The 25834-nt window shown below is 67.4% G+C and overlaps 2 protein-coding genes across 4 annotated transcripts; one reads left to right on the forward strand and one right to left on the reverse strand.

The window, feature by feature from the left end:
• Nucleotides 1-181: 181 nt before the first annotated feature.
• OSBPL7 (oxysterol binding protein like 7) lies at nucleotides 182-7355 on the forward strand. Of its 2 annotated transcripts, XM_082070767.1 has the most exons (23): nucleotides 182-237; nucleotides 1143-1299; nucleotides 1490-1612; nucleotides 1754-1807; nucleotides 1911-2024; nucleotides 2112-2219; nucleotides 2313-2433; nucleotides 2518-2621; nucleotides 2709-2801; nucleotides 2911-3040; nucleotides 3146-3270; nucleotides 3461-3541; nucleotides 3616-3747; nucleotides 4229-4319; nucleotides 4391-4668; nucleotides 4998-5135; nucleotides 5211-5274; nucleotides 5347-5425; nucleotides 5505-5649; nucleotides 6138-6279; nucleotides 6369-6495; nucleotides 6570-6692; nucleotides 6893-7355. In XM_082070767.1, the coding sequence occupies exons 2-23, from the start codon at nucleotides 1207-1209 to the stop codon at nucleotides 6999-7001; spliced, it is 2574 nt and encodes an 857-aa protein (XP_081926893.1). In that variant the 5' UTR covers nucleotides 182-237; nucleotides 1143-1206; the 3' UTR covers nucleotides 7002-7355. The 2 variants fall into 2 exon arrangements, with proteins under 2 accessions (XP_081926893.1, XP_081926892.1); XM_082070766.1 differs by having other exon boundaries at nucleotides 2112-2433.
• A 158-nt stretch (nucleotides 7356-7513) lies between these two features.
• TBX21 (T-box transcription factor 21) lies at nucleotides 7514-16005 on the reverse strand. 2 transcript variants are annotated; one of them, XM_082070774.1, is made up of 6 exons: nucleotides 15229-16005; nucleotides 9653-9786; nucleotides 9447-9568; nucleotides 9217-9375; nucleotides 8561-8622; nucleotides 7514-8467 (listed from the first exon to the last, which is right to left on the reverse strand). In XM_082070774.1, the coding sequence occupies exons 1-6, from the start codon at nucleotides 15684-15686 to the stop codon at nucleotides 7828-7830; spliced, it is 1575 nt and encodes a 524-aa protein (XP_081926900.1). In that variant the 5' UTR covers nucleotides 15687-16005; the 3' UTR covers nucleotides 7514-7827. The 2 variants fall into 2 exon arrangements, with proteins under 2 accessions (XP_081926900.1, XP_081926899.1); XM_082070773.1 differs by having other exon boundaries at nucleotides 7515-8467; nucleotides 9653-9807.
• Nucleotides 16006-25834: the final 9829 nt, after the last annotated feature.

Consider the following 25834-nt stretch of genomic DNA (forward strand, 5'->3'; position numbering starts at 1 on the left):
TGGTCGAGACCCTGTTACGGGAGAGGAGCCGCCCCCGGTACCGGCTCCGCCCGTGCCCGGGCCGCGGGAGGGTCGGGCTGGACGCGGGGGGTCCCGGTGCTCCGTGCCGGCGGCTCCGGTCCTCCACGGTGCAGGGGGCAGAGCCGAGCGGCTCCGGCGCCTCCTTCCGTGTTCCGGTTCCTGCAGCTGCCGGCCGGGATGCGACCGGCCCCGGCTCCGCGCCCGCCGCCCGCCCAGGTGAGCACCGGGGACCCGAACCGGGGGCGCCACCGGCCCCGCGCCCCCCGCCAAGGTCCCGCCGCCCCCGGAGCCGGACGCGGCTCCTGCGCGCTGCTCCGGGGGTGACACTTGTCGGGGGACACGGGGGGAACTTGGCCCCACGCAGGGGAGCACCGGGCTGCGGGGGTCGTGCCCGGTGTTGTGCCCTGTCCGGGCTCTGCCCCCCCGCGCTGGGGGCTGCAGACAGAGGGGGCGGCTGGGGCGACCCCCGCAGCCGGGCCAGGGGTCGGTGCTGTCCCCCGGCAGCGCCCGGGGGTCCCCCAGCTGGGCAGGGCGGGGGACCGGGCTGCGCTTACCGGGGCCGCCGGTACCGGGACTTGGCCGCTGTCCCCTGGTTGTCCCAGGACGCCGGGGACAGCAGGTACCCTGTTGGGGCAGCGCTACGGGGTGGTGAGGCGGGGGGAGCTTCCCTGTGCCTCAGTTTCTCCCTCCTGTAATTGAAAGGGGCAAAGGGAACACCCGGGCCAGGTCGCGGTTTTGGGGAGCATGTCCTGGCTCGGGGGTGCCGGGGTCTCTGTACCCCGTGTCACCCTCCTGGCTGTGCCCACCACGGGAGTGTCCCTTGTCACCGAGTCTGTGGGTGATGGGGCAGGAGTGGGTCCGGACTCTGGACCCGGCGTGCGGGCGAGGGATGGGCGTTGGAGCCGAGATAAGGCTGGGTGGGTCAAAGGCTCCACCTTGCGCGGAAGCTTCTGGGTCCCGGACGAAGTCACGTGCGAGGTGTCCCACTCCCAGGGACAGGAGGGTCCCCCACCCCTTGTCCCCACAGGGAAGGGCTGGGGGTGTCTGGCCGGGCAGGAAAGCTGTGGGCAGGGGGGTGATGCCCTCCCTGGGCTCCCTGACGTGACACCCCCTCCCCGCAGCGGCTCCCACCGTGACAGCTGAGCTCGGATCCCCAACTGCCGGTGTCCCCCCCACTCGCCGGCCATGGGCAGCCACGAGAAGGACCCGTCCTCTCCGAAAAGAGCCCTGTCCCGCTCCAACAGCACCGTGTCTTCCAAGCACAGCAGCATCCAGCAGGTTGGGGGACTGCTGGCTGGGGGGGTCAGCAGGTGGTGCCCCCAGGCTGGACTGGGGGTGCTGTGAGGCCCTGGCGGGGCTTCAGCCCACTTTAAGAAGGTGTCCCCTGGGGAATACCAAGCGTCCCTGCCCGGGGACAAGGTGGGGAGCACCCCTGGTGACAAGGGACCCCCATGCTGACCCCTGGCAGGGCTCGGAGAGCTGGGAGGTGCTGGAGGAGCCGCGGGCGGGGGGCAGCCCAGGCCGGGAGCTGCGGCGGCACGAGGGCTACCTGCTCAAGAAGAGGAAATGGCCCCTGAAGGGCTGGCACAAGGTAACGAGGCGGCTGGCGCTGGGTGTCCCCTGGCCACCTCTGGGTGCTGTCCCCAGCCCTGGGGTGATTTGGGCCCCTGGAGAGGGGTGCTGCAGCGCCCAGGCTCCGCTCCCCAAAACAATCATCCCTCTCTGTCCCCAGAGGTACTTTGTGCTGGAAAACGGCATCTTGAAATACGCCACCACGCGCCAGGACGTGAGTGTGGGGACGCGCTGTGTCTGTGCAGCCCCTGAGGGCTGGGGGACACCCTCAGGAAGGGGGGGTCTTCCCCCTGACATGTGTCCCCGGGACCCCCCAGGTCCTCAAGGGCAAACTGCACGGATCCATTGACGTCCGTCAGTCCGTCATGTCCATCAACAAGAAGGCACAGCGGGTGGACCTGGACACAGAGGAGAACATCTACCACCTCAAGGTGCTGGGGGGGCTGCAGCCAAGACCAGGGGCTTTAGGACCCCCCCCACCTATGTCCCTCCCACCCCAGCTCACCTCTGTCCCACAGATCAAGTCCCCGGAGCTCTTTGCCAGCTGGGTGAGCAGCCTCTGCTCCCATCACCAGGGCGAGGGGCCCAGGGGGGGCCCCGCGGGGAGGACCCCCCCCAACGCGCAGGTGGGTGGCACCTCGGGGTGGCGATGTGAGGCAGCGCCTGGGCACAGGGCTCCCCATCACCGCCCTGGGGGTGTCCCTGGTCCCCCGCTGCAGGGCCCGTGGATGCGGATCCTGCCCTCAGGCAGCGCCCCTGCCCTGTCCGCCCTCGCCAGCCCCCGGGACAAGGTGAACGCGTGGCTGAAGGACAGCGAGGGGCTGGAGCGCTGCTCGGCCGGTGAGCAGGGCGGGAGGGGACGTGTGGGGCGGGGGCGTTCCCTCGTCCCCCCTCGCTGACCAGGCTCGCTCTGTGCTGCTGCAGAGCTGTCGGAGTGCCAGGCGAAGCTGCAGGAGCTGACGGCCATGCTGCATAGCCTGGAGGCCCTGCACCGCATCCCCTCGGCCCCCCTCATCTCCAGCAGCCAAGTGAGCGGGGTGGGGGGGGCACGGGGCTGAGCATCGAACCCCCTTTCTGGGGAGGGTCTGGCTCCAGCCCCCTCCTCTCACTTGCAGCCCTCGGCCGCCACGGAAAGGCCAAAGAAGGGCAGGAGAACCACCAAGATTTGGTGCACCCAGAGCTTCGCAAAGGATGACACCATCGGCAGGGTGAGGGTGGGTGGGGGGTGTCCCACTGAGCTCTGCTGCCACTAGCTGAGCCGCTGCCCCGGGACAGAGCCCCCCGGGGCTCCACTGACCCCCGTGTGCCCCCCACAAGGTGGGCCGCCTGCATGGCTCCGTCCCCAACCTCTCGCGCTACCTGGAGCCATCCCAGAGCCAGCTGCCCTTCAGCCTGCCCCCCGAGTACAGCCAGCTGCAGCGGAGCTTCTGGGTCCTGGCGCAGAAAGGTGGGATCAGGCGGGGGGCTGAGCCCCACCGAGGGTCCCGGTGGCGGCAGGGTGGGTTCTGGGGGTCACGCCGCAGCCCCAGCACCTGCCCATGTCTCCTGGCAGTGCATGGCTCGCTCAGCAGCGTGGTGGCCGCGCTGACGGCCGAGAGGGCCCGTCTGGAGGAGATGCGGCAGGCGCTGGACCGGCGGCGCTCAGCACCGCACCCCGGTGGTGCCGGCAATGCCGGGGTGAGGAATCCTGGGGGGTCCGGGCAGGGTCCTGGTGGAGCCTCCAGTGGGTTGTTGCTGCTGGGTGCAGTGAGTTGTCAGGTCTCAGCCTGGTGCTGGGGGCCCAGGCAGCTGCAGGGTGACCTCCCCTCCCCATCGGGATGGACGGGACATGCTGGGGGGTTCAGCTCAGCACCCCCCACCTCTGCAGGCAGCCCTGCGGCGCTTCCACTCCCTCTCCGTCTCCTCTGACACCACTCTGGACTCCTTCGCCTCGCTGCACCCCGACGAGGTGAGGGGGAGGCAGGATGGGGTGGGGGTCCGGGCCCCCCCGGGCGGGGGCTGAGGCGGTTGGTGTCCCCGCAGCCGGACGCGCTGCCAGCCAAGGGCCGCGAGCAGCAGCTCTCCAACCGCAGCATCGTCTCGCTGGCCGACTCGCACACCGAGTTCTTCGACGCCTGCGAGGTTCTCCTGTCCGCCAGCTCCTCCGAGAACGAGGTGGGGCGGGGCTTCGGGGGGGCGGGGCCATCGCAAGGGGGTGGGGCTCTGCAAACCCCCCCCGCTGTCCCTCTTCAGCTGTTTCTGGGGGTTCATCTCTCACTTTTCTCTCCCCCGTCCTCTCACCATTAGTTGACCCGAGAGCTACCCCCGCTGCCTTCCATGTCCCCCCCGGTCCCCATATCCCCGGCAGCCCCCCGTAGCCCCCCACCTGGGGGTCTCTGCAGTCTCTGAGCCCGGCAGCGGGGGCCGGGTGCTGCCGGTGCGCCCCCCCGCCCCTGCTCCCCCATCCTGCAGCCCCACCGGTACCCACCACCCCCTCCCCATCCTGCCCCCGCCCAGCCCATCCCAGGTACCCGAGTCTCGTCCCATCCTCCCGGGGCGTCTCTGCCTGTTACAACCCCTCCTGTCCCCCCCCGCTGGGGTTACGCCCCCGCCCCGGGACCCCCGAAGCCGCCGACGGTTCCCTGCGCCCCCCCAGCCCTCGGACGACGAGTCGTGCATCAGCGAAGCCACCACCAGCGTCTGCGAGGACGCGGCCGAGCCGGGAGGGCCGGGCCGCCCCCCGACAGGTACAGGGAGGGGACACCGGCGAGGGGACCGGGGGGACCGCGGCTCCGCCCAACCGCCCGCTGCCCGGCAGGAGCGGAGGGTGCGGGGACGCCCGTGGAGCCGCCGCCGCTGGAGCTACCGGGGCCGGACCCGCGGCGGCGGAGCCGCCTGCCCGCCCCCCCCGCGCCCCCGGGGGACGTGAGCCTGTGGGGGCTGCTGCGGAGCAGCGTGGGGAAAGACTTGTCACGCGTGGCGCTGCCCGTGCAGCTCAACGAGCCGCTCAACACGCTCCAGCGGCTCTGCGAGGAGCTGGAGTACAGCGGGCTGCTGGACCGCGCCAGCCGCGCCCGCGACCCCCGCCAGCGCCTGGTGAGACGGGGGTCGGGGACACGGGGGGCTCCTGGAACATGTGGGCGCGGGGGCGGGACACGAGGGCTGAGCCGCGACCCCCAGCAGCACCGGGCGTGGGCGAGGGACGCAAGACAGAGCGAAACCACGCCCGCTGGAGGGAGGGGCGGAGAGTTACCCCGCCCCGAGGGGCGGAGCTGTGTTTTACCACGCCCCCGAGGGGGGCGGAGCGCGGCGGTACCACGCCCCCGAGACGAGCGGCGCTGCGTTGCCCCGCCCCCGAAGGGCGGAGCGAGGTCAAACCACGCCCCCAGAGCGCGGTGGCAGCGGTGACAGGTGTGCGGTCACAGGTGTACGTGGCCGCCTTTGCCGTATCCGCCTACGCCTCCACCTACTACCGGGCGGGCAGCAAACCCTTCAACCCGGTGCTGGGCGAGACCTACGAGTGCGTGCGGCCCGACCGCGGGTTCCGCTTCATCAGCGAGCAGGTGGGGATGGGGACTGGGACGGGGAGGGGGACGGAGCAGGACGGGGCGGTGGCACGTCCCTCTTCCTTCCGCCAGGTCTGCCACCACCCTCCCATCTCCGCCTGCCACGCTGAGTCTGACAACTTCATCTTCTGGCAAGGTGGGTGCCCAGGGGGTGTTGGGGACTCGCGAGGTGTCATCAGGAGGTCTCACCTCCTCCCATGCCCCCCAGACATGAGGTGGAAGAACAAATTCTGGGGCAAATCCCTGGAGATTGTCCCCGTGGGCACCGTCAACGTCCAGCTGCCCAGGTGAGACCGCGGCAGGTGACCTCCCCCACTGCGGTGTCCCCCGTCTGTCCCCCCCAGTGACACACTGCGCTGCCCACAGGACCGGGGACCACTTTGAGTGGAACAAGGTGACCACGTGCATCCACAACGTCCTCAGCGGGCCCCGCTGGATCGAGCACTACGGGGAGGTGCTGATCCGCAACACCCGCGACGCCTCCTACCACTGCAAGATCACCTTCTGCAAGGTGCGCCACCACACCCTGCCCCGCCCTGCCACACCCTGCCCTGCCACACCCTGCCCCGCCCTACCCTGGCCCCACCTCTCCCTGCCCCCAGCCCCTCCCTGGCTCCGCCCTTTAGCCTCTGGGCTCCGCCCATCCCATAGCTCCACCCTCACATGTGCCTAACTCCACCCCCTTGTGCATCAGCCCCGCCTGGCCCCGCCCCTTCAGGTGTGGCCCCGCCCCTTCACCCACATATCATCTAAATGCTGTTGTTGCCCCGCCCCTTCCCTGACCCCACCCTTTTCAATGGCCCCGCCCCTCACTTGTGCCCCCGCCCTTTCCAATTAGCCCCACCCTTTTCTCAGTGGCCCCACCCCTCACTTAGCACCCCACCCTTTCCCAGTGACCCTGCCCTCTCCCAATGGCCCCACCCCTCACTCAGGGGCCCCCCCCTTCCCCACGGCCCCGCCCCAGCCCCGCCCGCTCCGCCCAGCCCCCTGTGGCCGCAGGCGCGGTACTGGGGCGCGGGGGCCAACGAGGTGCAGGGCGCCGTGCTGAGCCGCAGCGGGGCGGTGGTGGAGCGCCTGGCCGGCAAGTGGCATGAGGGGCTGCACCGCGGGCCCCCCCCGGGACAGTGCATCTGGAGAGCCAGTAAGGACCCAGGGCGGGTAGGGGGGGCTACGCTGGGGGGGAAAACCCCACCCTGGGATCTCAGCACTGTGCCCCCCCCCACCCCACAGACCCCATGCCTCACGACCATGAGAGGAATTACGGCTTCACTCAGTTTGCGCTGGAGCTGAACGAGCTGACGCCCGAGCTGCGGCGGGTCCTGCCCTCCACCGACACCCGCCTGCGCCCCGACCAGCGGTCAGCAGCGCCCCGGCACCGCGGGGGGGCGCCGAGGCTGCCCAGCTCGGTACAGCGATGCGTCCCCCCCACAGGTACCTGGAGGAAGGCAACGTGCCCGCGGCTGAGACGCAGAAGCGCCAGATCGAGCAGCTGCAGCGGGACCGGCGACGGGTGATGGAGGAGAATAACATCACGCACCAGGCTCGCTTCTTCAGGTCTGGCGGGGGGGGGCGGGGGGGGTCCCGGGACTGGTGTATGGCGTGACGGATGGGACACAGCGGTCCTGGGGCTGACATTGGGGTGATGGTTGGGGACCTTGTGGCTCAGGGGGATGCAGGGCTTTCAGGGAATGGGGGAGACCCCCTGGGGGTGTCGATGGCCCCCCCCAGCTGTGTCCCCCCCGCCCCACGTGCAGGCGGCTGACGGATTCCAGCGGCAAAGAGTCGTGGGTCACCAACAACACCTACTGGAAGCTGCGCCTGGACCCCGGCTTTGCCCACCTGGACAGCGCGGTGCTCTGGTAGCGACCCCCCCGCGGGGCGCTGCGCCCCCCCCAGCTCATCACAGCAGAGACACCCAGCAGTGGGGCTGGTCCTCCCCGCACTGGGGGTGCAGCCCCCACCCCTCAGCTGTTTTGCTGGTGTTTAAGCAAAACTGTGATATAAAAGTGGGGGGCACAGGGACTGTCCCCCTCCTACCCCAGGGCAGAGCCTCGGGCTGGCTGGGGTGCTTGGAGATGGGCTGGCAGTGCCCCCCTGGCCCTGGGGACACAGGACCCTGGCTCACCCTGTGGGGGCAGTGGGGGGGCCTGGGGTGCCCGCGGGCGGGCAGACCCCTTGCCCCCCTGCAAACTGTGCACTGCTCTAATAAAGGCTACAGGGAGCTGGGGAGTGCAGAGAGCTTCCTTCTCCCCCCTCCCAGCCCAGGATGCCTGGGTTCCCCCAGGGAGGGGGGGACATGAGTCCCTTAAACCCCCCCATGCCTCAGTTTCCCTCCTGCACGCACAGAGCAGAACGGAGCCCCACAGTGTCCCTTTTATTGCAAGATATGCTGCTGCCCCCAGCCCCACGCCAGGCACGGGGGGGGCTCAATAAATACTTCAGCGTTAACCCCCCCCACCCCTTAAAAACCACTGATGACAAAAAATGCTGTCCCCGCCCCCATCCCTTCCCAGTCACCCCTGTGGCCCCACTGGGGTGGCACCGGGGGCTGATTGTCTGGCTGCAGCCCCCCCGTTCACTCAAGTCTTCCCAGGATAAGGGTGTTAAATGGGTGGGGGCACACACAGGACCAGCTCCCATTGCCTCGGGGTGCCGGGGCGGGGGGGGTGTCTGAGCCCCCCAGCGCAGCTCAGTTGCCGTAGAAGCCGTAGTAGCCGCCATCAGCGCCCAGGTCCTTGTCGTAGATGTCCCCGTTTCTGGGGGGGGGCGAGCTCTCGGCACTGGAGGGGTACGGGGACACCCGCCGCCGCTTGCACTCGTACAGCCCCGAGTCCGAGGAGTCCCCCGAAAGCGTGGGGGGGGGCTCGGGGGGGGGCCAGCCCTCCGCCTCCTTCCCCTTCTCCTCCCGGGGCTCCCGGTACCAGCCCAGCGCCCCGGCGCTGCCCTTGGGGCCGAACTGCCCGGGGCTCCAGCCCGCCCCGAACCCCCCCGGGCCCTCGGGGTAGTAGGGCAGGGAGGGGTGGGGGGGGAAGGGTTTCACCCCATAGGGCACCAGTTTGCCCCCCCCATACCCCACCTCGTAGCCGCCGTACTCCAGCGCCCCGGGGGCGGGGGGCTGCTGGGGGGTGAAGTACCAGCGCGGGGGGTCCTTGGGGGGCAGGGGCAGCGGAGCCCCCCGCTCTGCCCCCGCGAAGAAGCGACCGGGGGGGGGCAGCGAGTACTGCTCGGGCAGGAAGGGCTGGAAGCAGGGGGCTGGCAGGAGCTGCTGGCACCCGGCACCGTCCGGCGGGGATGGGGTGAGGCGGTCGCCCTCCGAGGCCGTGTACATCCTGGGGGGGGGACAGGTGAGATTGGGGGGGGGACAATGCCCTCCTGCAGCGGGGGTTGGGGGGACGGCAGCGGGAGGGTGCAGGGACACTCACGAGTCAAAGTTGTCGCGGAAGCCTTTGGCGAAGGGGTTGTGGTCGATCTTCAGCTGGGTGATCTGGGGGGGGACATGGGGATGGGGGGGGTTGCTGCCAGCCTGCCCCTGCTTAGGGGATGCAGGGGTCACTGGGGGCTACTGGGGGGACTACGGGGATGCTGGGGGGATACAGGGGTTACTGGGGGGGCTACTGGGATGCTGAGGGGATACAGGGGTTACTGGGGGGGGTATTGGGATGCTTAGGGGATGCAGGGGTTACTGGGCGGGCTACTGGGATGCTGAGGGGATGCAGGGGTTACTGGGGGGGGTATTGGGGTGCTGAGGGGATGCAGGGGTTACTGGGGGGCTACTGGGATGCTGAAGGAATGCAGGGGTTTACTGGGGGGCTACTGGGATGCTGAAGAGATGCAGGGGGGGTTACCAGGGGTTGTGGAGATGCTGCAGACGGGGGGTGTTGGTGGCAGGGAGGGGTGCTGGGGTGATGCCAGTAGGGTGACCCTGGTGCTGGGGACCTCGTGGGGCTGTTGGGGGGCATTGCTGTGATGACACTGGGCTGTATCAGAGTTTCTGTGGGCCTGGGGGGGTGCTGATGCTCCTGTGCTGCTGGGGGGCTGTTTGAGGGAGGAAACTCGGGCTCTGGGGACCGGTACTCACGTCGGCGTTCTGGTAGGCTGTGACGGCGATGAACTGGGTCTCGGGGAAGGCGAAGGTGTGGGTGTGCGGGGAGGGGTGCGTCTCCTCGCCCTCGCCCTCCTTCACCTCCGTCACATGCAGCCGCGGCTGGTACTTGTGCAGCGACTGCAGCACGATCATCTGGGGGGGCAGAGGGAGGTCGGGGGCACGCGGGGACACGGTGCAGCCCGGCGGGGTAGCCGGACCCTTACCTGGCCCACGTTGTTGGCTGCGCCCTTGTTGTTGGTGAGCTTCAGCTTCCCGAAGGAAACCTCCTGCCGCATCCAGTGGGCTCCCGTGTTGGGCGAGTCGGGGTGCAGGTAGAGGCGATTCCCTAGAGGGGGGGACAGCAAGGATGGGGTTACCCCCCCAGCCCCGGCATAGCGAGGAGGATGAGGAAGGGGATGGGAGGCCGTACCTGGCATGTTGCCCTCGGCTTTGCCGCACTGCACCCACTTGCCGCCCTGGTAGCGCCAGTGGTGCTGGTCCACCAGCACCACATCCACGCAGACGCTGTAGTGCGCCACGGGGTTGAGCCCCGAGAGGCTGAAGCTGAGGAATGGGAACATGCGCCTGGGGAGGGGACAGAGGCGCAGACACTGTCACCCCCCCCGCTCACCCCCAGCGCAAGGGCCTGCAGGGGGGGAAGTTCTGCCTTGTAGAGCAGTGATGGGGAAACTGAGGCACGGTGATGCCCTGACCCCCCCAGTGCCCGGCGGGGTGCCCGTGATGAGGTGACTGACCCTGGCAGCTGGGGGATGCTCTCGGGGCCGATTCCCCCCCCCGGCATCTTCCTCCCTCTCCCCGAGCACCTTCCGGATCGGAAACCAACACCACTGCTATTTCGGGCTGGGCGCCAGCCTGCGCCAAGGGCAGGAAGGGGACAGGATGGGACAGCCGGGGGGGACCCTGGGGCTGCAGCTGCCACCCCCCAGAGGGCTGCTCCCCACTGCCCCCCACACCCGGGGGGGACCCCAAATCCCAGCCAAGGGTTGGGAGATCAGACCCTCCTCCCCCTCAGAGTTCAGTCCCCGCTTTTCCATCACCAGCCCCAGTAGTCCCAGTAGCCGGACTGGGATCACAGCCGGGATGGCTGGTTCAGCCCCCCCAGCAGAGCTCAGCTCTTCGACTACGGCATTTTGGTACCCGCTGAGTTCTGGATTTCGGAAACCAGCCTCAGCAGCCCTGTCCCCACTGCCCGGCCACCCCATTAGCATCACCCACATTAACGAGCCATCATCAGGGAGCAGGACGGACCCCACCATGCAGACTGACATGGGGGACACAGGGGGCCCCCATCTCCCTCTCAGCTCTGCCTGGGTGCGATACATGTGTGGTGATGGGGGACTCATCCTGACCACCCCCGAAAGGAGGGTTGGGGGTGCTAAGACCCAACACACACCCCCGGTCCCCTCCCTCCCCTGGGCTGCACCGCTTCCCGTGTGCCGGTACCGGGTGGGCGAGGGTGGGGGGTGGCCGGCAGCAGGGAGAGGCGCTGGTTTCACCCCCCCTTCCCCATTTCCTCGAAGCACCAGCATTTCTTGTAAAACAGGTGCTGGGGCTTCTCCGAAAGGTCCCTGGCAAACCTCACCTGGGTGAGGGGTCCCGCGTGGGGCTGGGGGGGGTTTCCTCCTCCCCCCGTGGCAGAAGGGAAGGTGTGGGTCTGGTTTTGGGCTGGGATGGGGGGCTGCCCCCCGGAGCCGCCCTGCAGAGACCGGTGAGCTCATGACAGGGATGCAGGATGCAGCAAGGGGGCTGCTGCAGCAGGGACCGGCGGAGCCCCCGCGGCCACCATCCTGCCCCGAGCACCAACCGCGGGTGCAAAGCTCGGTGAGGGGCTGGGGACGCACAGCCCTGGGTGTGGGGCAGGAGATGGGGGATCGGCCGCATCACCAGGGCTGAGGAGCAGTGGAAAGAGCACGCACAGCCCGCGCTGACTCAAAATTGCCCTTGCGAGAGAGCGGGGAAAAGAAAAAGAAAGCAGAGCTCGCGGCGAGGAGCCGCACGTGTGCTCCCCGGGGACGGATGGACAGCGGCACTGTGTGTACCCCGAGCACCGCGGTACCCCAGGGACCACCCGGACCCCGTCCCACCGCTCGTGTGCCAAAAGCGAGCGGCCCCCGAGGGTCACATCCCCTCCAGAGCACGCGAGACGCGGCCGTGCCGAGGGCCACGGCAGTTCCTGCCACCGGTACAAACTGCAGCCACATCAAAGGGCGGCAGCGAGGGGCTGCGCTGCCCCCGAGCCCCCCCAGGTGCCAAAACCCTCACCCACACTGGCTCCCAGCACAGCGGTGAACCGGGGCGAGCAGCCAGGCTGGGTGCTGCACCAGCCCTGAGCTGCTGCAAGGAGCAAAGAGGAAGAAAACAGCTTTTTCTGGGGTTTTTTTTGTTGCTTTTTGGGTTTTTTTTTTGCACCTTGCTTGCTCCGGCACCGCCGGCTCCCCGAGCCTCGAGCTGCTGGCGGAGCAGAGAAAGAGCCGCAGCTCACACGCTGCCGCGGTGCAAACCGCAGGGCTCGGCCGGGGCACGGCAGGGCGGGGGGTACGACCCGAAACCCTGCACGCTTCGTGTTTATTTTTAAACCCCCCGGTGCTGGAGCTCCTGGGGCCGCTGCTCGGGCAGGACTCGGTTCCCTTGGGTTTGGCCCCTGCGGTTTGGGAGGTGCCGTGGTGGGGGGCAGGATGTCCCAACCAACTCACCCACACCTCTAGTGTCCCCCGCTTTGTACATTTGTTTCTGGAGCTCTGGAAGCGGCCCCCAGCTCCTGCCCTGAGGTTTGCCCCTGCGTGAACCCCTTGACCCGGGAGGCTGGGGCAAAATGGGCTGTGTGACCATGGGGCAGGCGAGCCAGGGGGGACAGGGCACTGGGGACACACCGGCACGTCCAGGGGACACGGATGTCAAGAGGACACTGGGTGATGTGGAACCCTGGGGACACCGGGGTCAAGGGAACAGCGGGAGCAGAGCGTCAGGATGAACCCAGGTGAAGGGGAAATATGGAGCCCAGGAGCACAAACCCTCCCAGCAAGGGGAGCCCCCCTTGCCCTGTACCCTTCCTGCACCCCAGCAGCGCAGCGGGGGCGCTGCCGGCTTCCTGAGCCGCCTCCTCTCCCAGTACAACCCAGTGCAACCCAGTCGCATCGGCCACAAGAACCGCGGCCCGTGGGAGATCGGCGCAGCCCCCGTTGCGCTCCACCCGTCCCCTGCCCCCACGGCACAGCTGCATGGCACAGCTGTACGGCACGGCTGCTCGGCGTGGCATGGTGACACTGCATGGCACGGCACGGCACAGTGGCGTGGTGCTGCGCAGCTGCGTCACACAGCTGCATGGCTGCATGGCGCGGCTGCTCGGCACAGCATAGGCACATGGCACAGCTACATGGCGGCACAGCGCTGTGGCACTGGGTCCCCCCTTGTCACAGCAGCCCAGCCAAACCACCCCCAAGTCCCCTCAAAAGGGCAGAGCCAGCCCTTGTGCTCCCCCAAATGCAGGGCCACCCGCTGCACCATCAAGCCAAAGCCAACCCTCGTGTTAGCCCAATTCGAAACCAATCCTTGTCTCCCCAGCATCCCCTCCCAAAGGCAACACTAGCCCTTGTGTCCCCAAATGCAAAGCCGGCCCTTGCACCCCCAAGTGCACCGAGTGGCCCCAAAAGGCAAAGCCAGCCCTGGCTCCACAGCAGAAAACCATGGGGCAGGAATTCCCCGGGCCCTTCGCAGCTGGGGCCATGGCGAGTCCTTGGGGGTTTCCACAGGAATCCTGCCCTGGCCGAGCCCGAGAGCCGCAGGGGATGGATGAGGGATGGGGACCTGCGTGGGAAACCGGCAGGAAATTAGTTTTGCGGGGTACGAGTGGGTGTGGGATGGTGTGGGATGGCACGAGACCGCATGGGATGGCATGTCAGAGGGGCAGGGAAGGTGCCGGGGGTGTAAATCCCACTACCCGACCAGGTTCACCCCAGTGCCATCATGTCCCACCCAACCTCAGCTCCTCTCCATGGGGATGCATCCCAGGGACGCAGACAAGGAGGCACCAGTGCCACCAGGCAAGACGGGGCACCCACACCAGCGGGATGGGACATGTCCCCTGCCCCAGAGCCCCCCAGCCCGATGGGTGCCTGTTTTGGGGCACACACCCCCCGCTTTGGGCTTTTCCTGTGTCGCAGCAGCGCTGCAGCCCGGCCCTGCACGCGGATTTTTGCAAAAGCAGCCCAGAGTTGGGGGAAACGGATGTTTTGTGGCTCCGAGTTTGACATCTCCCAGTTTGGGTTTGCCATGAGCCCCCCAGCAGAGAGCACATCCCCTCCAGCCCCCAGCCCCACTGCAGAGCCATCACGGTGGGGATGGGGCTAGAAAAAGAACCCGAAAAATCGCCCGGCTTCAGGCTGGGAGCTGGCGGTAGAGCCCAGACGAGCTGCGGGGCAGAGAGGACGGGATCTCGGGGACACCCCAGTTTCCAGACCCTCAGCACCAGATCCTGAGCCACCCTGATGCTGCGGGGGTGGGCTCTGCCCCGACACCCACCACAGCAGCTGGGGAAAGAGAGGAGGGACACGATGGGGTGAATTTCAGCATGTTCCGGTAGGACTCGAACGTTCAAAGGTGACAAACAGCCATCTGGGGACCCCAATATCCCCGCCACCCCCTGGGCCGATGCTGGGGACGTGTCGCCCCATCGGTGCCGGTTTTCTGCCGAGCGGCCCCGAGGCCGGTGGGGGGAGCGAGCCCGGGAACGGCCGTGGCAAACCAAGCGGCTTTAACGCGTTTAGACTTCCACCACATTAAGCAGGTTGGTCTCAGCATCGAAGTGACACCGTCTGTCTCAGGCAGGGAGGGGAGCGGGCACGGAGCATCGCTGCCGGCAGCGGGCGGAAAGAGACCCCCCTGGGCAGGGGGCTGGTGGGGAGAGGGGGGTCACTGAAGTGGGAGGGGCTGGGGGGTCTCTGCCGCTTACCCAGTGTGGGGCCAAAGGACGGGCTCAGGGGGGGCACCAGCATTTCAGGCTCCCCTTGCTCCAAGTCGGGGCGGCTCAAGGGCCCCCCCAGGCCTGTATCGCACCCTCCAGACCCTGCAAGCGGGGGTGTTGGCAGTGGTGGGGTGCACTTTAGCTTCCCCATTTCCCCCCCAGCTCCAGGACCCCCAGCTTGTGAACACCCCAGGCAGGAGATGGACAGCAGGTGCCCGGCCACCACGTCAACAATGGCTGTTTTGACACCCAGGATGTTTCCGAAATGCTCCCCCTTCCCCGAGCACATTGAGGGCACCCGGCCTCTGCCTGCCCCACAGAGCAAGGCGGGGGATTTCCATCCCAGGGGGGACAGCAAGTAGAGGGGGTGTCCCCCACCCACCCGCTGTGCTCCGGGGACCCTCCTGCACCCCAGCCAGCGCTGGGCTCTTGCTACTTGTTGCGGCGCTGAGCTCTGGATCCGGCCTGGATAAACTCTGCCTCAGCCCCCCCGGCACCATGTCCACAGGCTTCCTGGCACAACAAACCCTGCCTGGAGCTCCAGACCCCCCCTCTCCCACCCTGACATGGGTGGGGGCACTCCCAGACCCCCTTCTCCTTCCATTAAGTCTCAGCAACCCTAAAAAATGAGACCTGAGGGGTTGGGTCTGCTTCGCTCCTCCACTTTTTTCCCTTGCTCACACAGAAAGATGTCACCCCCAAACCCACAGGGACCCTTTCTTGCACACACCCCCCACCTTGCATAGGCAGATGGGGACCCCCAGCCCCACAAACACCCCCGCCCCGCACCTCCAGCCCTTTGAGAAGACGAGACAGGAACCTCCAGCCCCTCATCGTGCCAGCCACCCCGTCCCATTCCTCAGCCCCCCAGCCTGTTCCACACCCTTCTCCGCACCCCAGCATCCCCGTATCCACATCCCTGGCCGCACCGAACCCCCACCGACGCCTGCGCAGGTCCCGGTATCGCTGCCTCTCTCTGTCCCAGTGCTCCCCGGCCCCCCACCCCGGTAACCCCCCCGGCTCACCTGCCCTGCTTGGTGATGATCATCTCGGTCTGGTGCTTGTGGAACTTGGCCCAGAGCGGGTAGTTGTTGAGCATCACCTGCACCTTCCCGGCCGCCCGGTACCCGGGGAGGGCGCAGAGTGGCCCGGAGCGGGGGCACAGCGGGGCGGCCCCCCCGGTGTAAGCGCCCTCCGCACCCGCGTACAGCTCCGCGCCCGCGTAACCCTCCACCGCGTAACCCTCCACCGGGGCGGCGGCGGGAGGCGGCGGCGCCCGGTAAGGCGGGCACGGTCCCACGAACCGGTTGCCGAAGGTACCGGGAGCACCGTAGGGCAGCGGGGGGGCTCCCGGCTCCGGTCCTCCCCCATCACCGTAATAAGCGGCGGCGTCCCGGGGGCCCGGCGGCTCCTTGGCGAAGCTGGCGGTGCCGCTGAGCATGGGGGCGGCGGGGCGGGGGGTGCCCGGCTCCAGCGCGCCCATGGACGGGCGGGGGGCACCGGCCCCGCTCAGCCACTCATGGGGGGGGCCCACCGGTGGCCCCGGGACCCGGAGCCCGGGAGCGTTTCAGCGGCGCCCGCCTCGCCGGGCTCCCGCCGCCCCCTCCATGCCCGGCGGCCCCGCGGGACGGGGGGGCGAGCCGGGGTAGCCCGGGGAAAGCCAAGGGGAGGAGGGGGGGCGAAAAAACAAACCTGAAAAAATTGTAATAAAAAAACCCAAACACCTGGAAAAACCCCAAAAGTGCCGTTGAAGGGGTGTCCCCGCCCTGCCCCGCTGTTACCGGAGCTGCTGCCGGTGCCCTCACACGTTCCACCGGCCCGGCCCCGTGGCTCCGCGCCTCTTATCCAAAGAAGCGGCTCCGAGCCGGGAGCTCCGCCCACCCCCCCCGCGGAGGCGGCCCCCACCGGGCGGGCCGGGGGCGGGACACGCGGGGCCCGGACACGCGGGGATGCGGGAGGGGATGTGGGACACGGGGGACACGGAGCGTGGGAGGAGATGGAGAACACGTGGAGACACGGGGAGCTGGGGGGTGGGGAGGTGGGAGGGGGTGGGGGACATGGGAAGGGACAGGGACACTACGAGGAGACACAGGGGACAATGGAGAGCCCACACTCCTGGGTGCCCGACATTTTGGGTGCCCCCTGCACATTCTGGTGTCACAGCACACACAGGAGGTGGCTCGGGCTGGGGGCTCGTCCCCTTCTTGGCCACCTTCCCCTTCTGCCAGGTTTGGGGTGCTTCGAGTCCTCTGGGCACAAGCTGTGCTCCCCCAGTGCCCCCCCAGGGCCAGGTCTCCCCAACACCTGCCCTTGACCCCGCTGTGCCAGGGGAAGTCCCCGTGTCCCCTGGAGCCATCACGATGGCATTTTGCTCTGGAGGGGCCACTTCCCTTGGCAGCATCCCCAGCCCAGCGCCCGTCAATACTTTCCATTCCCAGTGGGGCAGTGCCACGGGAGGGTGGGGGACGGCTGGGTGCCACCCTGCACGAAAGGACGAGTGACACTGCCACCGGCCTGCGTGTCCCCTTCCTGGGGTCCGGGCTCAGCCCCTGGGTGCAGGGATGTGCTCGAGTGTCCCCGTGCCTGTGGGTCCCCTCTGGGGCTGGGGGGGTGCGAGGGGTGGGGGCACAAAGGGGCACATGTGAGTCCCACATCCTCTGGGACTGGTGGCCCTGGGGGGTGGCAGGTGACAGCGCTGGCGGGGGACAGCGGTAGCAGATGGATGGGGACAGGGATGGGGACAGATCTGCAGGAGGAAATGGGGAGTTAAGGATGTACGGGGTGGGGGTCGCAGCCAGGCCGTGTGGGGCGGCTGGACGGGACCCCCACGTCCCCACGGTGTCACCTCGCGGGGGTCTGGCAGGGGGTGTGTATTGGCCCGTCAGACACAGCTTAGCAGCCATTCGGGCCTTTCAGTGGGGAATTGTTCCGAGGGGTCTCGGGCTGCCATCTCTATGCAAAGCCCCCCCGCTGACCCCCCGGCTCCCTGACAGCTCCTCCGGCCCCTCATCCCCAGGACTCACCCCCCCAGGTACCCCCAGGCTGGCAGGGCACAGCCACCCCCTCCCAACCCGTTGGGCAGGAACCCCCCCACCACCTGCCCAAGAGAGAAAAAGAAGGAAAACAAGGAAATTTCCAGCCTTTATTTTCTAGGATGAAAAATAAAGGCTGGAGGGGGGTTAGGGTTGGGGGGGAACGATTCATTAAGGTGGTGGGGGGGAAGCAAGTGCTGCAGCACATGTGCTCCCTGACGTCACGACGTGCTAATTCATTCCTGTTATACCATCGCCGGCGAGGATAAATTCACAGGGACACCCCCCCGCTGCGAGATTAGCTGTGGTGGCCACCCAGACGGGTGTGGGGCTCATGAGCATCCCTGCTGCGCCCACGCTGGGGACCTGCCACCGCTGGGGACCTGCCACCGCTGTCCTGTGTCCCCCTCAGCCCTGGGGGTCCTGGGTGGTGGTGACAGCGGGGCCCGGCGGGGCAGGGGAAGGAGCGCGGCTCTGTCCTCAGGATGTCACGTCCTTGAGTGTTCCCTCCCCAAGGTAAAGTGACACCGGGGACACTGCCCTCCCTGGGAGACACAGCGGGATTCCTGGGGCGACGGTTGTCACAAGTGTCCCTGCGCAGGGAGGACTCGCTCAAGGCCAGGAGGGACAGGAGAGCTGGGAGCCTTGTCCTGACCGTCACCTCGAACAGCCTCTGATGGCCCCGTGCGACGGGGACACTCCGGGGCATCCTCAGCCGGGAATTCAGGTTTTGTCCCTCTGATGCAACGTCCTTCCGGATGGGACAGTCTCTGTGCCAAACGGCTTGAGCTCCATGGAGAGGGAGCACCGGGATTTGGGGTCCAAACCTCGATGCAGCGAGGCAGCAGCACCCGCAGGGTTTCCTGGAGGGCAGGAGACCTGGCACCTCTTTGGGGCCACATTCGAGCCCCTCAGCTTCCCCTCTGCAGACGGCTGATGCAACACAGCGCTTTGCACATCCTGGACATGGGCCAGTCTGAACCCAGGACCAAATCCCCGGCAGGGGCAGCGGGCAGGAGCCAGACCCCATCAGGGTGCCAGACCCCATCAGGGTGCCAGCCCATGGCCCGCTGTCCCCAAGCCCCGCTGTCCCCACGCCACCCTCCAGCCCAGACCCCAGGCAGGTACTGACGCTGCTACAGGGATTTTGCTCTTCCATCAGGAATTTGCTCACTGGGGACAGAGGGGAAACTTGGGGGTTATTTTCTTAGTCAATGGCATCGTTCCTGTTTTCATTATTAAAACGAACGCAAAGGCACGGAGCACCCACAGGGGCTAAATTTGGTCTCAGGGAAAACCAAAAATACTCCCCCCCACCCCGGAGGAATTTGCATCTCGCTGCTGCTCGAAGGCAGCGGGTTGCTGAGAAGCTCGGGGAGGCATGAACGCAAACCGCAGCGCGGCCGGGCCACCATGGCCACCTGCCCCCACCCCGGGGACCCCAAGCCTGGCTTGGGGACACATCCTGCACCCGATTTCCCCAGCACTGGGAAAGAGGGGAGCAGAAGGGGGGGGCACAGCCAGCGCCGAGCACCCCAAACCACCCTGACCGGCACCACGAGGATGCTCAGCACCTTCTGCCGTTGGAAAGGGAGCACCCATAGGTGCTGGGGGTGGGTGCTGAACCTTCCCCAGCGCCGCCAGGGCCAGGTCAGGGCCAGGTGGGGGTGACACGTCGGTGGCAGCTCCGGGGGGGTCAGCGGGCGGGCGGGGGGGCTGACCAGACGGCTCCTTAATCTCGGGGAAGGAAGCAGCTCTGGTTACGGAGCTGCCCTCGGTGTAAAAGGAGAGCGACAGGAAGAAAAGTCATTAACATCGTTCCAGCCGCTGCCATCCAAAACCCACCTGGTGCCCCCTGCGCCCCCCACGCCCCCGCCACTGCCGCCACCGCTCTCCCAGGGGTCCGGCCGAGGACCCCCCAGTGCCCATCCCTGGGGTGGTCCCACTTGAAGCCCCAGTGCCCGGAGTCCCGGTGCTCCCGCCTGCGGGACAGATCCTGCCCCCCCGGCCACCGAACCGCAGCTTCGGTCCCTCCTCCTCCTCCTCCTCGTCTTCCTCACCCTGCCCGTGGGAGCCGGTCGGGGGGGGCACAAGGCAGCTGCCCACCCCAGCCCTAAGCGGGTGCCACCATGTCCAGGGTGTCACCATATCCAGGGTGTCACCGTGTCCAGAGTGTCACCATGTCCAGGGTGTCACCATATCCAGGGTGTCACCGTGTCCAGGGTGTCACTGTGTCCAGGGTGCCACCGTCCCCCCATGCATGGGGTGGGGGAGCATCGATGAGTGTGACACTGTGCAAGTGTGGGAGGGGGCCACTGTGTGTATGTGTGTGTGCAAAAGGGCTGGGGAGGCGTGTGAGGAAGCCTGAGTGTGCACAAGTGTGTGTGAGCGTGCAAGGGGCTGGGGGTATGTGTGTGTGCAAGGAGGCTGGTGTGCATGGGTGTGCAAGGGAGCCGGGGTGTGTGTGGGGGTGTGGATGGGTGTGCAAGGGGCTGTGGAATTGTGCAAAGGAGCCAGTGTGTGCACAGGGACCGCTGTGGGTGTGCAAGGCAGCCAGCCGTGCGCGTGCAAGGATGTTTGCACAGGAGGCCCATCGTGTGTATGTGCAGCGCGGGGGGGTGTGCGAGGGCCCCCCCTCCAGCGCCCGCTGGGCCGGGGGGACTCCATGTCACCCCCCGCCAGCTCCGCAGCCCCTCGGCCCCTCCTGTACCAGGCGATTTGCTTCAGCGGGAGCCGGATCCTCGGTGAGAAGCCGCAGCTCCCTGGGGAGCGCCAGGGGGGCTGCAGCCCCTGTCTGGCCGGTTTAGTGTGACGGGGGCGCGCGGGGCTCCGGGCTGGGGCCCCCGGCCCTTCCTCTTCGTCAGCGGGAGGCGAAGGCCGGGGAGTGATGTGCACTGACCGGGCGGGGGGGATGGCGGGCAAGACATGGGCTACAGCTTCTGACAACGTGCGGCCCCCCCGGGCACACGCGTGTGCGGGATCGCTCGCCTGCCGCCGCGGCCCTCCCCACATCTGGCTCCCGTGGGCTCGGTGGCACCGGTGACATGGGGACACGGGGGGGCCAGAGCCCTCTGGGGTGCGGCTGAGGATGCTCCAGCCCAGCAGAAGAGGTGGCGGCGGCCGATCGTGCTCCATGGGGGCCAGTCCTGCCCCTTTGGGTCTCATCCTGTCCCTCAGGGTCCTGTCTTGACCTGTTCGGTGCCATCCTGTGCTATCAAGTCCCATTCCATCCTATTGAGTCCAATCCTGTCCCACCAGGTTCCATTCTGTCCCAGTAGGTCCCATCCTGTCCTATCAGGTCCCATCAGGTCCCACCAGGTCCCATTCCGTCCCACCAGGTCCCATCCTGTCCCACCAGGTCTCACGCAGTCCCACAGGGTTCCACACGGCTCTGGAGGGCCCGATCCTGCTCTGGGGGGTGGTGGGGGCCGGGGGAGGCAGCCGGAGGCAGGACAGCGTTGGGGACGGACACTCGCCGCGTGCCAAACGGCGGAGCCATGAGTTAAAAATACCCACGACGGAAGTGGAGGTGTCGGCACCGGCTGCTCCGGGCTGGGGGGACCATGCTCGGGTGTCCCGGTCCCCACTGGGGACCCTCCTCCCCAGCACCGCGACCCCACCAAAGTGGGTGGCAGCACCGGCAGGAGGGTCCCCATGACACAGAGCTGGGGTCCCCAAAATCCTGGGCAGGAGGAGCATCACCGACCCCCCCCGCCACGGCGGGTCCCACCGCCACCACGGGCCTGCGGGAAATGCAAAGTGACAAATGACACCCCGTGCGCGTTAATTGATGTGACACGGGGCTGACACCGCGGTCGCACCCGGGGCCAGCGCAGGAAGAGAATAAACAAAAATAATAATAACGATAGTAATAAAGATAGTAATAATAATAATAATAATAATATCTAATCAGATGTCAGAAATAGGTCATGGGAAGGAGCCGGAGCCGGGTTCATTTCAGCTGCCGGTTACAAAGAGCCGCCCGCGGGTCCAGCTGTTGCGGGTCCAGCTGTTGCGGGTCCAGCTGTTGCAGTGCGAGCCTGAACCATGGTGGGGGGAGCTGAAAATGAGGGAGGGGTTTGCTGGGGGTGGATGGGACAGGGATGTGCTGCCCGCACCGTGTGTCTCTGCGGGGCGGTGGGACCCCAGCCCCAAATGCCACCCACCCAAAGCCCAGCTCCTCTGCAGCGCCAGGGCTCGCGGCAGCCCAGGGTGCTCCCGCTGGCACAAGTGCCAGATTTGTCCCCAAAATGTTGCTTTCCCAGCCCCAAGCTGCCCCACAGGTGTCAGAGGGTTTAAGGGACCCCCAGGTGTCCCATGGGGGGACAGGGCAGGTTGCAGCAGGGACCGCTGGGCTGTGGGGGTGGCCTGGGGTGGCCTCGCGGTGGCCGTGGCCGCTGTCCCAGTGGGTCACAGGGAGTTCAGGCTGCCGCTGGGGGGTGACAATGGCCCCTGGGCACCTGCCTGGTGCTGGATTTCGGGCTACCGGCCAGCGCGAGGCCATCAGCGGGTTGTGGCCGTCACAGTCCCATGTGTCCCCATGGCTGCAGCTCCCTGGGGACACGTCTGCCACAGGGCCACCGCCATGGCCAGTCACCACCACGCTGTCCCCGAGGGCCACGCAGGGGCCAGGGGACACGTTTTCTGTCCCTCCGCTGCATGCCGAGTGCTCCCTGCATCACAGTGCATCACCCCCTGCATCCCCCCACATCCCACTCCAGTGACAACTGGGGACAGGGGGTGCCAGGGCACACAGGGGGGTGCAGAGGGGGGGTGTCTTCCACTAAACCCGCCCCCCCCCGTTGGATGCTCGATCCGGGTGACCCCGAGTTTAACCCCACTTACGGCGCCGGCAGACGCTGCCCCCGACGCAGATGGGTTGTGACAGCCGAGAAGTCCCCCCCGGCGGGCGCTGGCGAGGTGCTGGCCGTGACGGGGGGGGGCGCGAGGCCCTTGTCACGGCGCGTTGGCTCCGTCACCTCCCCGCAGCGAGACGGCGGGTCCCGCGCGCGGGGCCGGGGCGGCCTGTGGGTCCCCGGGGGGCCCGGTGGCACTTGTCTCTCCACAGCATCCGTGATGGCGCTGGGCACATGGCAGCCGGGGCTGCGCTTTCCCCCCCCCGCTGTCATTTGAGGCCGCAGCCCCCTGATGGCTGGAAGAGGGGGGGTCACCGCAGATGGATGTTAAAGAACCGATGCCATCGTGGGGATGAGGAAGGATGCTGAGGTGGCTTGGCTAGGAGGGGACATGCCACATCCTCCCCAGGGCGGGAGGGTTGGCAGGAGGTCCCCAGGGACCACGGGAGCCGCTGTGGCCCCCCCTCGGCTGTAGGGAGCGGGGCCGGGAAGGGCGAAGCATGTGCGAAAACCTTCTGTCTGTCCAGGAAGAGCATCTGCCAAAGGTCAGGCAGCTGCTGCTGAGACACGTGTGGGACGGGGCACCCCAGGGAGATGTGGGCACCCTGGGGTGATGCAGGGACCAGGCACCCCAGGGTGATGCTGGCACCGGGTACCCAGCTGGACGCAGCACCCAGGGTGATGTGGGCACGCAGGGTGATGGTGACACTGGGTACCCAGCTGGGATGCAGCACCCAGGGTGATGTGGGCACACAGGGTGATGGTGACACTGGGTACCCAGCCAGTATGCAGCACCCAGGGTGATGGTGACACCGGGTACCCAGCCGGGATGCAGCACCCAGGGTGATGGTGACACCGGGTACCCAGCCAGGATGCAGCACCCAGGGTGATGTGGGCACACAGGGTGATGGTGACACCGGGTACCCAGCCGGGATGCAGCACCCAGGGTGATGTGGGCACCCCAGGATGCTGTGGGCACCCCAGGACAATGCAGGCACTGCTGGAAAGGGGCTGAGGGGAGAAGCCAAAGCGCAGCCGCCCCGAGTCCTTTGCAGAAAACATGGGCTTAGACCCCAAGCCAGTTGTGTCACCTCTGCCTGTGGGGCCGGGGGGCTTGTCCCCAGGGCTGTGGGCGCAGCCCCCCGCCGGGCAGCCCCTCCGTTTCTTATAAACGCCTCTGGAGACACTCGCCCCGTGACATGGCAACTCTGGGGCTTGTGGTTGAACCCCAGGGCTCCGGCTTTGACTCACACCGGATCTGCGGCACCGAGGGGCCTTTCGGGCGCCCACGGCTGGAAAGAAACGCTCACCCGGGCAGGAGCGCCGGGCGCTTCCTCGCAGCACCGTTTCCTATAAACGGCGACGGAGGGGAGCCGGGGCCCGGCTGTCATCCTTGTCCCCAAACCAAGTCCATTGGAACCCTCCAGTTCGGTTTGAGGGGGTCATTTTGTGCACACGGGCGATCCCCCTAACACCCTTCAGTGAGCAGAGTCGAAAGTAGCAAGAAACACCCAGGGCAAGACACCAGCACAACCCTTAGGAGCCAGCAGAGAATCCCTCTCAGGACACAGAGCTGGGGACACCAGTCTGGCTGTCACCACTGTCCCCACCATTTGGGGTGGCCCCAGCCCCGGTCCCCGTCCCCCACCCCAGCTGCAAGAGAAAGTGGGACCCGAGTAGCGAGAATCACTTCATTTTTCCCCTAAATGATAGAAACGCTGAGAAAAGAAAAGAAAACCCCGAAAGCCTGCTGGAAAAAGAAACCTTTCGACCAGCCCAAAATAAGAGGGGGTTTTTACCAGGAAAAGAAAATAAAACAACAAAAAGAAAACAAAAGAAAGAAGAAAGTTGCATAGGAAACGGTGAAGTGTGACCCGCTGCGAGGCCGAGCAGGCGCAGGGCACAGGGACGCTGTCCCTTGTCACCGCAGCTGACGCAGCCAGATGCCCAGCCCTGCCGAGACCCCCCGGCCCCAAAGCGGGGCCTCGGGACCCCACTCTGGCCACGGCCATCACTTTGTCACTGTCCCCAGATGCTGCTGTGGGGTGCGATGCCTGTTTGGGGGGGATGCTCCTGGCCACCTGGACTCTGTCCCCGAACCTTGGGGACACATCCTCCCCAGCACCCTTGGGGCAGGGCAGCTGTGGGGATGCTCTGGGTGGGTTTGGGGACCAGGACTGCGGGGTGGGACACACACATGGGTGACGTCTCCGCACCCTGAGCCCCGCACAGTGGTCAGACATGCCTGGGGTGCAGCAGCACCCCCAGTTCAGCCCTGGGGGGGGTGAGGGCGAGACCAAAACCACAGCCCAGCGCTGCGGTTGGCAGCTCCTCCGGCGAGGTGCCGGGGAGGCGGCAGCAGCCGGGGGGGTCGGAGGAAATGGGGCCGCACCCCCCCGGGCAGCCCCGCTTGCCCTGTGCCGGGCGGTGCAGCCACAGTGGGGGGTGAGGGAAACTGAGGCACGGGGTGTGGGTGGCGTCGGTGGGACCGGTCCCTCTCACAGTGGGGGTGTCTCAGGGTTTCCCCATGCAGAGCGGGGGCGGCAGGGGGTGCAGGGGGCGTGCAGGGTGTGATGTGCTGCATCCTAATCATGGGATGTGGGAGCTGCAGCCAGCCCTGTGTCCCCTGCAAGCACGGGCACCCCTAAACCTTCATCCCCCCCCAGCATCATGCACAGGCAGAAGAGGGGGGGCAGCCCACAGGCAGCAGCTTTGCATGCAAATGCCCCAAACTTGGGGTGTGGGGACCCCCAAACTCACATGAGCATCATGCACACGGGATGGGGACACATCTCCCCATGGGTGACACATCTCCCCACGGGTGACACGTCCCAGCTCCTCCCGCAAGGCCCAGGAGCTGGAGAGGGGCTGGTGTTTTGGGGGGGGCCCCAGGGGTCGCCGGGGAGCCCAGGAACCTCCTGACTCAGCGGCTGCCGCCCCCGGGGTCGCGGAGCTGAGTCGGCGGCGGGATGAGTGACGGCACCTGCGTTTGACATTTATCACGTGATTTCACAAAAAGAGATCGGAGCTGGGGGGGCAGTGGGTGGCAGGATGGGGTGGGGTCCCGACCCCCCCATCCCAGTGCATTTCCAGTCCAAACTGGGGGAGAAGTCCCCTGGACACCCTCACTGCTGTGGATTGGGCCTCATCCCTGCCCCCCAAATTTGTTGGCTTTGAGACCCCTCCCCACAGCATCGTGTCCCCATAGGGGTCACCGTGTCCCCCTCAGCTCTGCCCAGCGCCCCGGGGGGTGCTGAGCCCAGCCCGGGGGGGCCGGATCCGGCTCAGCCCTGGGCAGGGGCTGCTCTTCCCGCCCCCCCGCCCCATGCAAGATGCTCCGGTGATAACGGTGCCGCTGTGAGCGCATCGGTGCTGCTATGAGCGTATCTCCTTCACACCATCGTGCCGCGGCGGCTGGGAACCGGCTCCGCACCCTGCTCGGGGCTGGGGGAGCCGGGACGGAGCCCCCGCCACCCACCGCAGCCAGAGAACGGTCACAACTCATCACACGGATGTGACAGACACAGCCGGGTTTCTCACAAGCAGCCCAGTTTAAGGGGGTCTCAGCGCCGAGGACGTGCACCCCCATTCCCACAGGGTGCAAAATCAGCCCGAGGGGCCCCCCTGACCCCCAGCGCGCAGGAGAGGAGGCTGTAGGCCCTACAATAACACGGAGGAGCCGTCCCGCACCGGGGATGCTCTGTGACCGTCACCCCAGCGTCACGCCCAGGGCCCCCCCTCTG

Source organism: Streptopelia decaocto (genome assembly GCF_964273445.1).
Source record: "Streptopelia decaocto genome assembly, chromosome: 22".
NCBI lineage: Eukaryota > Metazoa > Chordata > Aves > Columbiformes > Columbidae > Streptopelia > Streptopelia decaocto.

What these genes read in the sequence shown, in the direction of transcription:
- OSBPL7 (XM_082070766.1), top strand. Translation starts at nt 1,207, where the DNA reads ATGGGCAGCCACGAGAAGGACCCGTCCTCTCCGAAAAGAGCCCTGTCC. An exon ending in GCTGGAGCGCTGCTCGGCCG is followed by an intron (nt 2,434 to 2,517) that starts GTGAGCAGGGCG and finishes GTGCTGCTGCAG; the next exon opens with AGCTGTCGGAGTGCCAGGCG. An exon ending in CCAGCTCCTCCGAGAACGAG is followed by an intron (nt 3,748 to 4,228) that starts GTGGGGCGGGGC and finishes GCGCCCCCCCAG; the next exon opens with CCCTCGGACGACGAGTCGTG.
- TBX21 (XM_082070773.1), bottom strand. Translation starts at nt 15,686, where the DNA reads ATGGGCGCGCTGGAGCCGGGCACCCCCCGCCCCGCCGCCCCCATGCTC. An exon ending in ATCATCACCAAGCAGGGCAG is followed by an intron (nt 9,808 to 15,228) that starts GTGAGCCGGGGG and finishes TCCCCTCCCCAG; the next exon opens with GCGCATGTTCCCATTCCTCA. An exon ending in TTCCGCGACAACTTTGACTC is followed by an intron (nt 8,468 to 8,560) that starts GTGAGTGTCCCT and finishes TCCCCCCCCCAG; the next exon opens with GATGTACACGGCCTCGGAGG.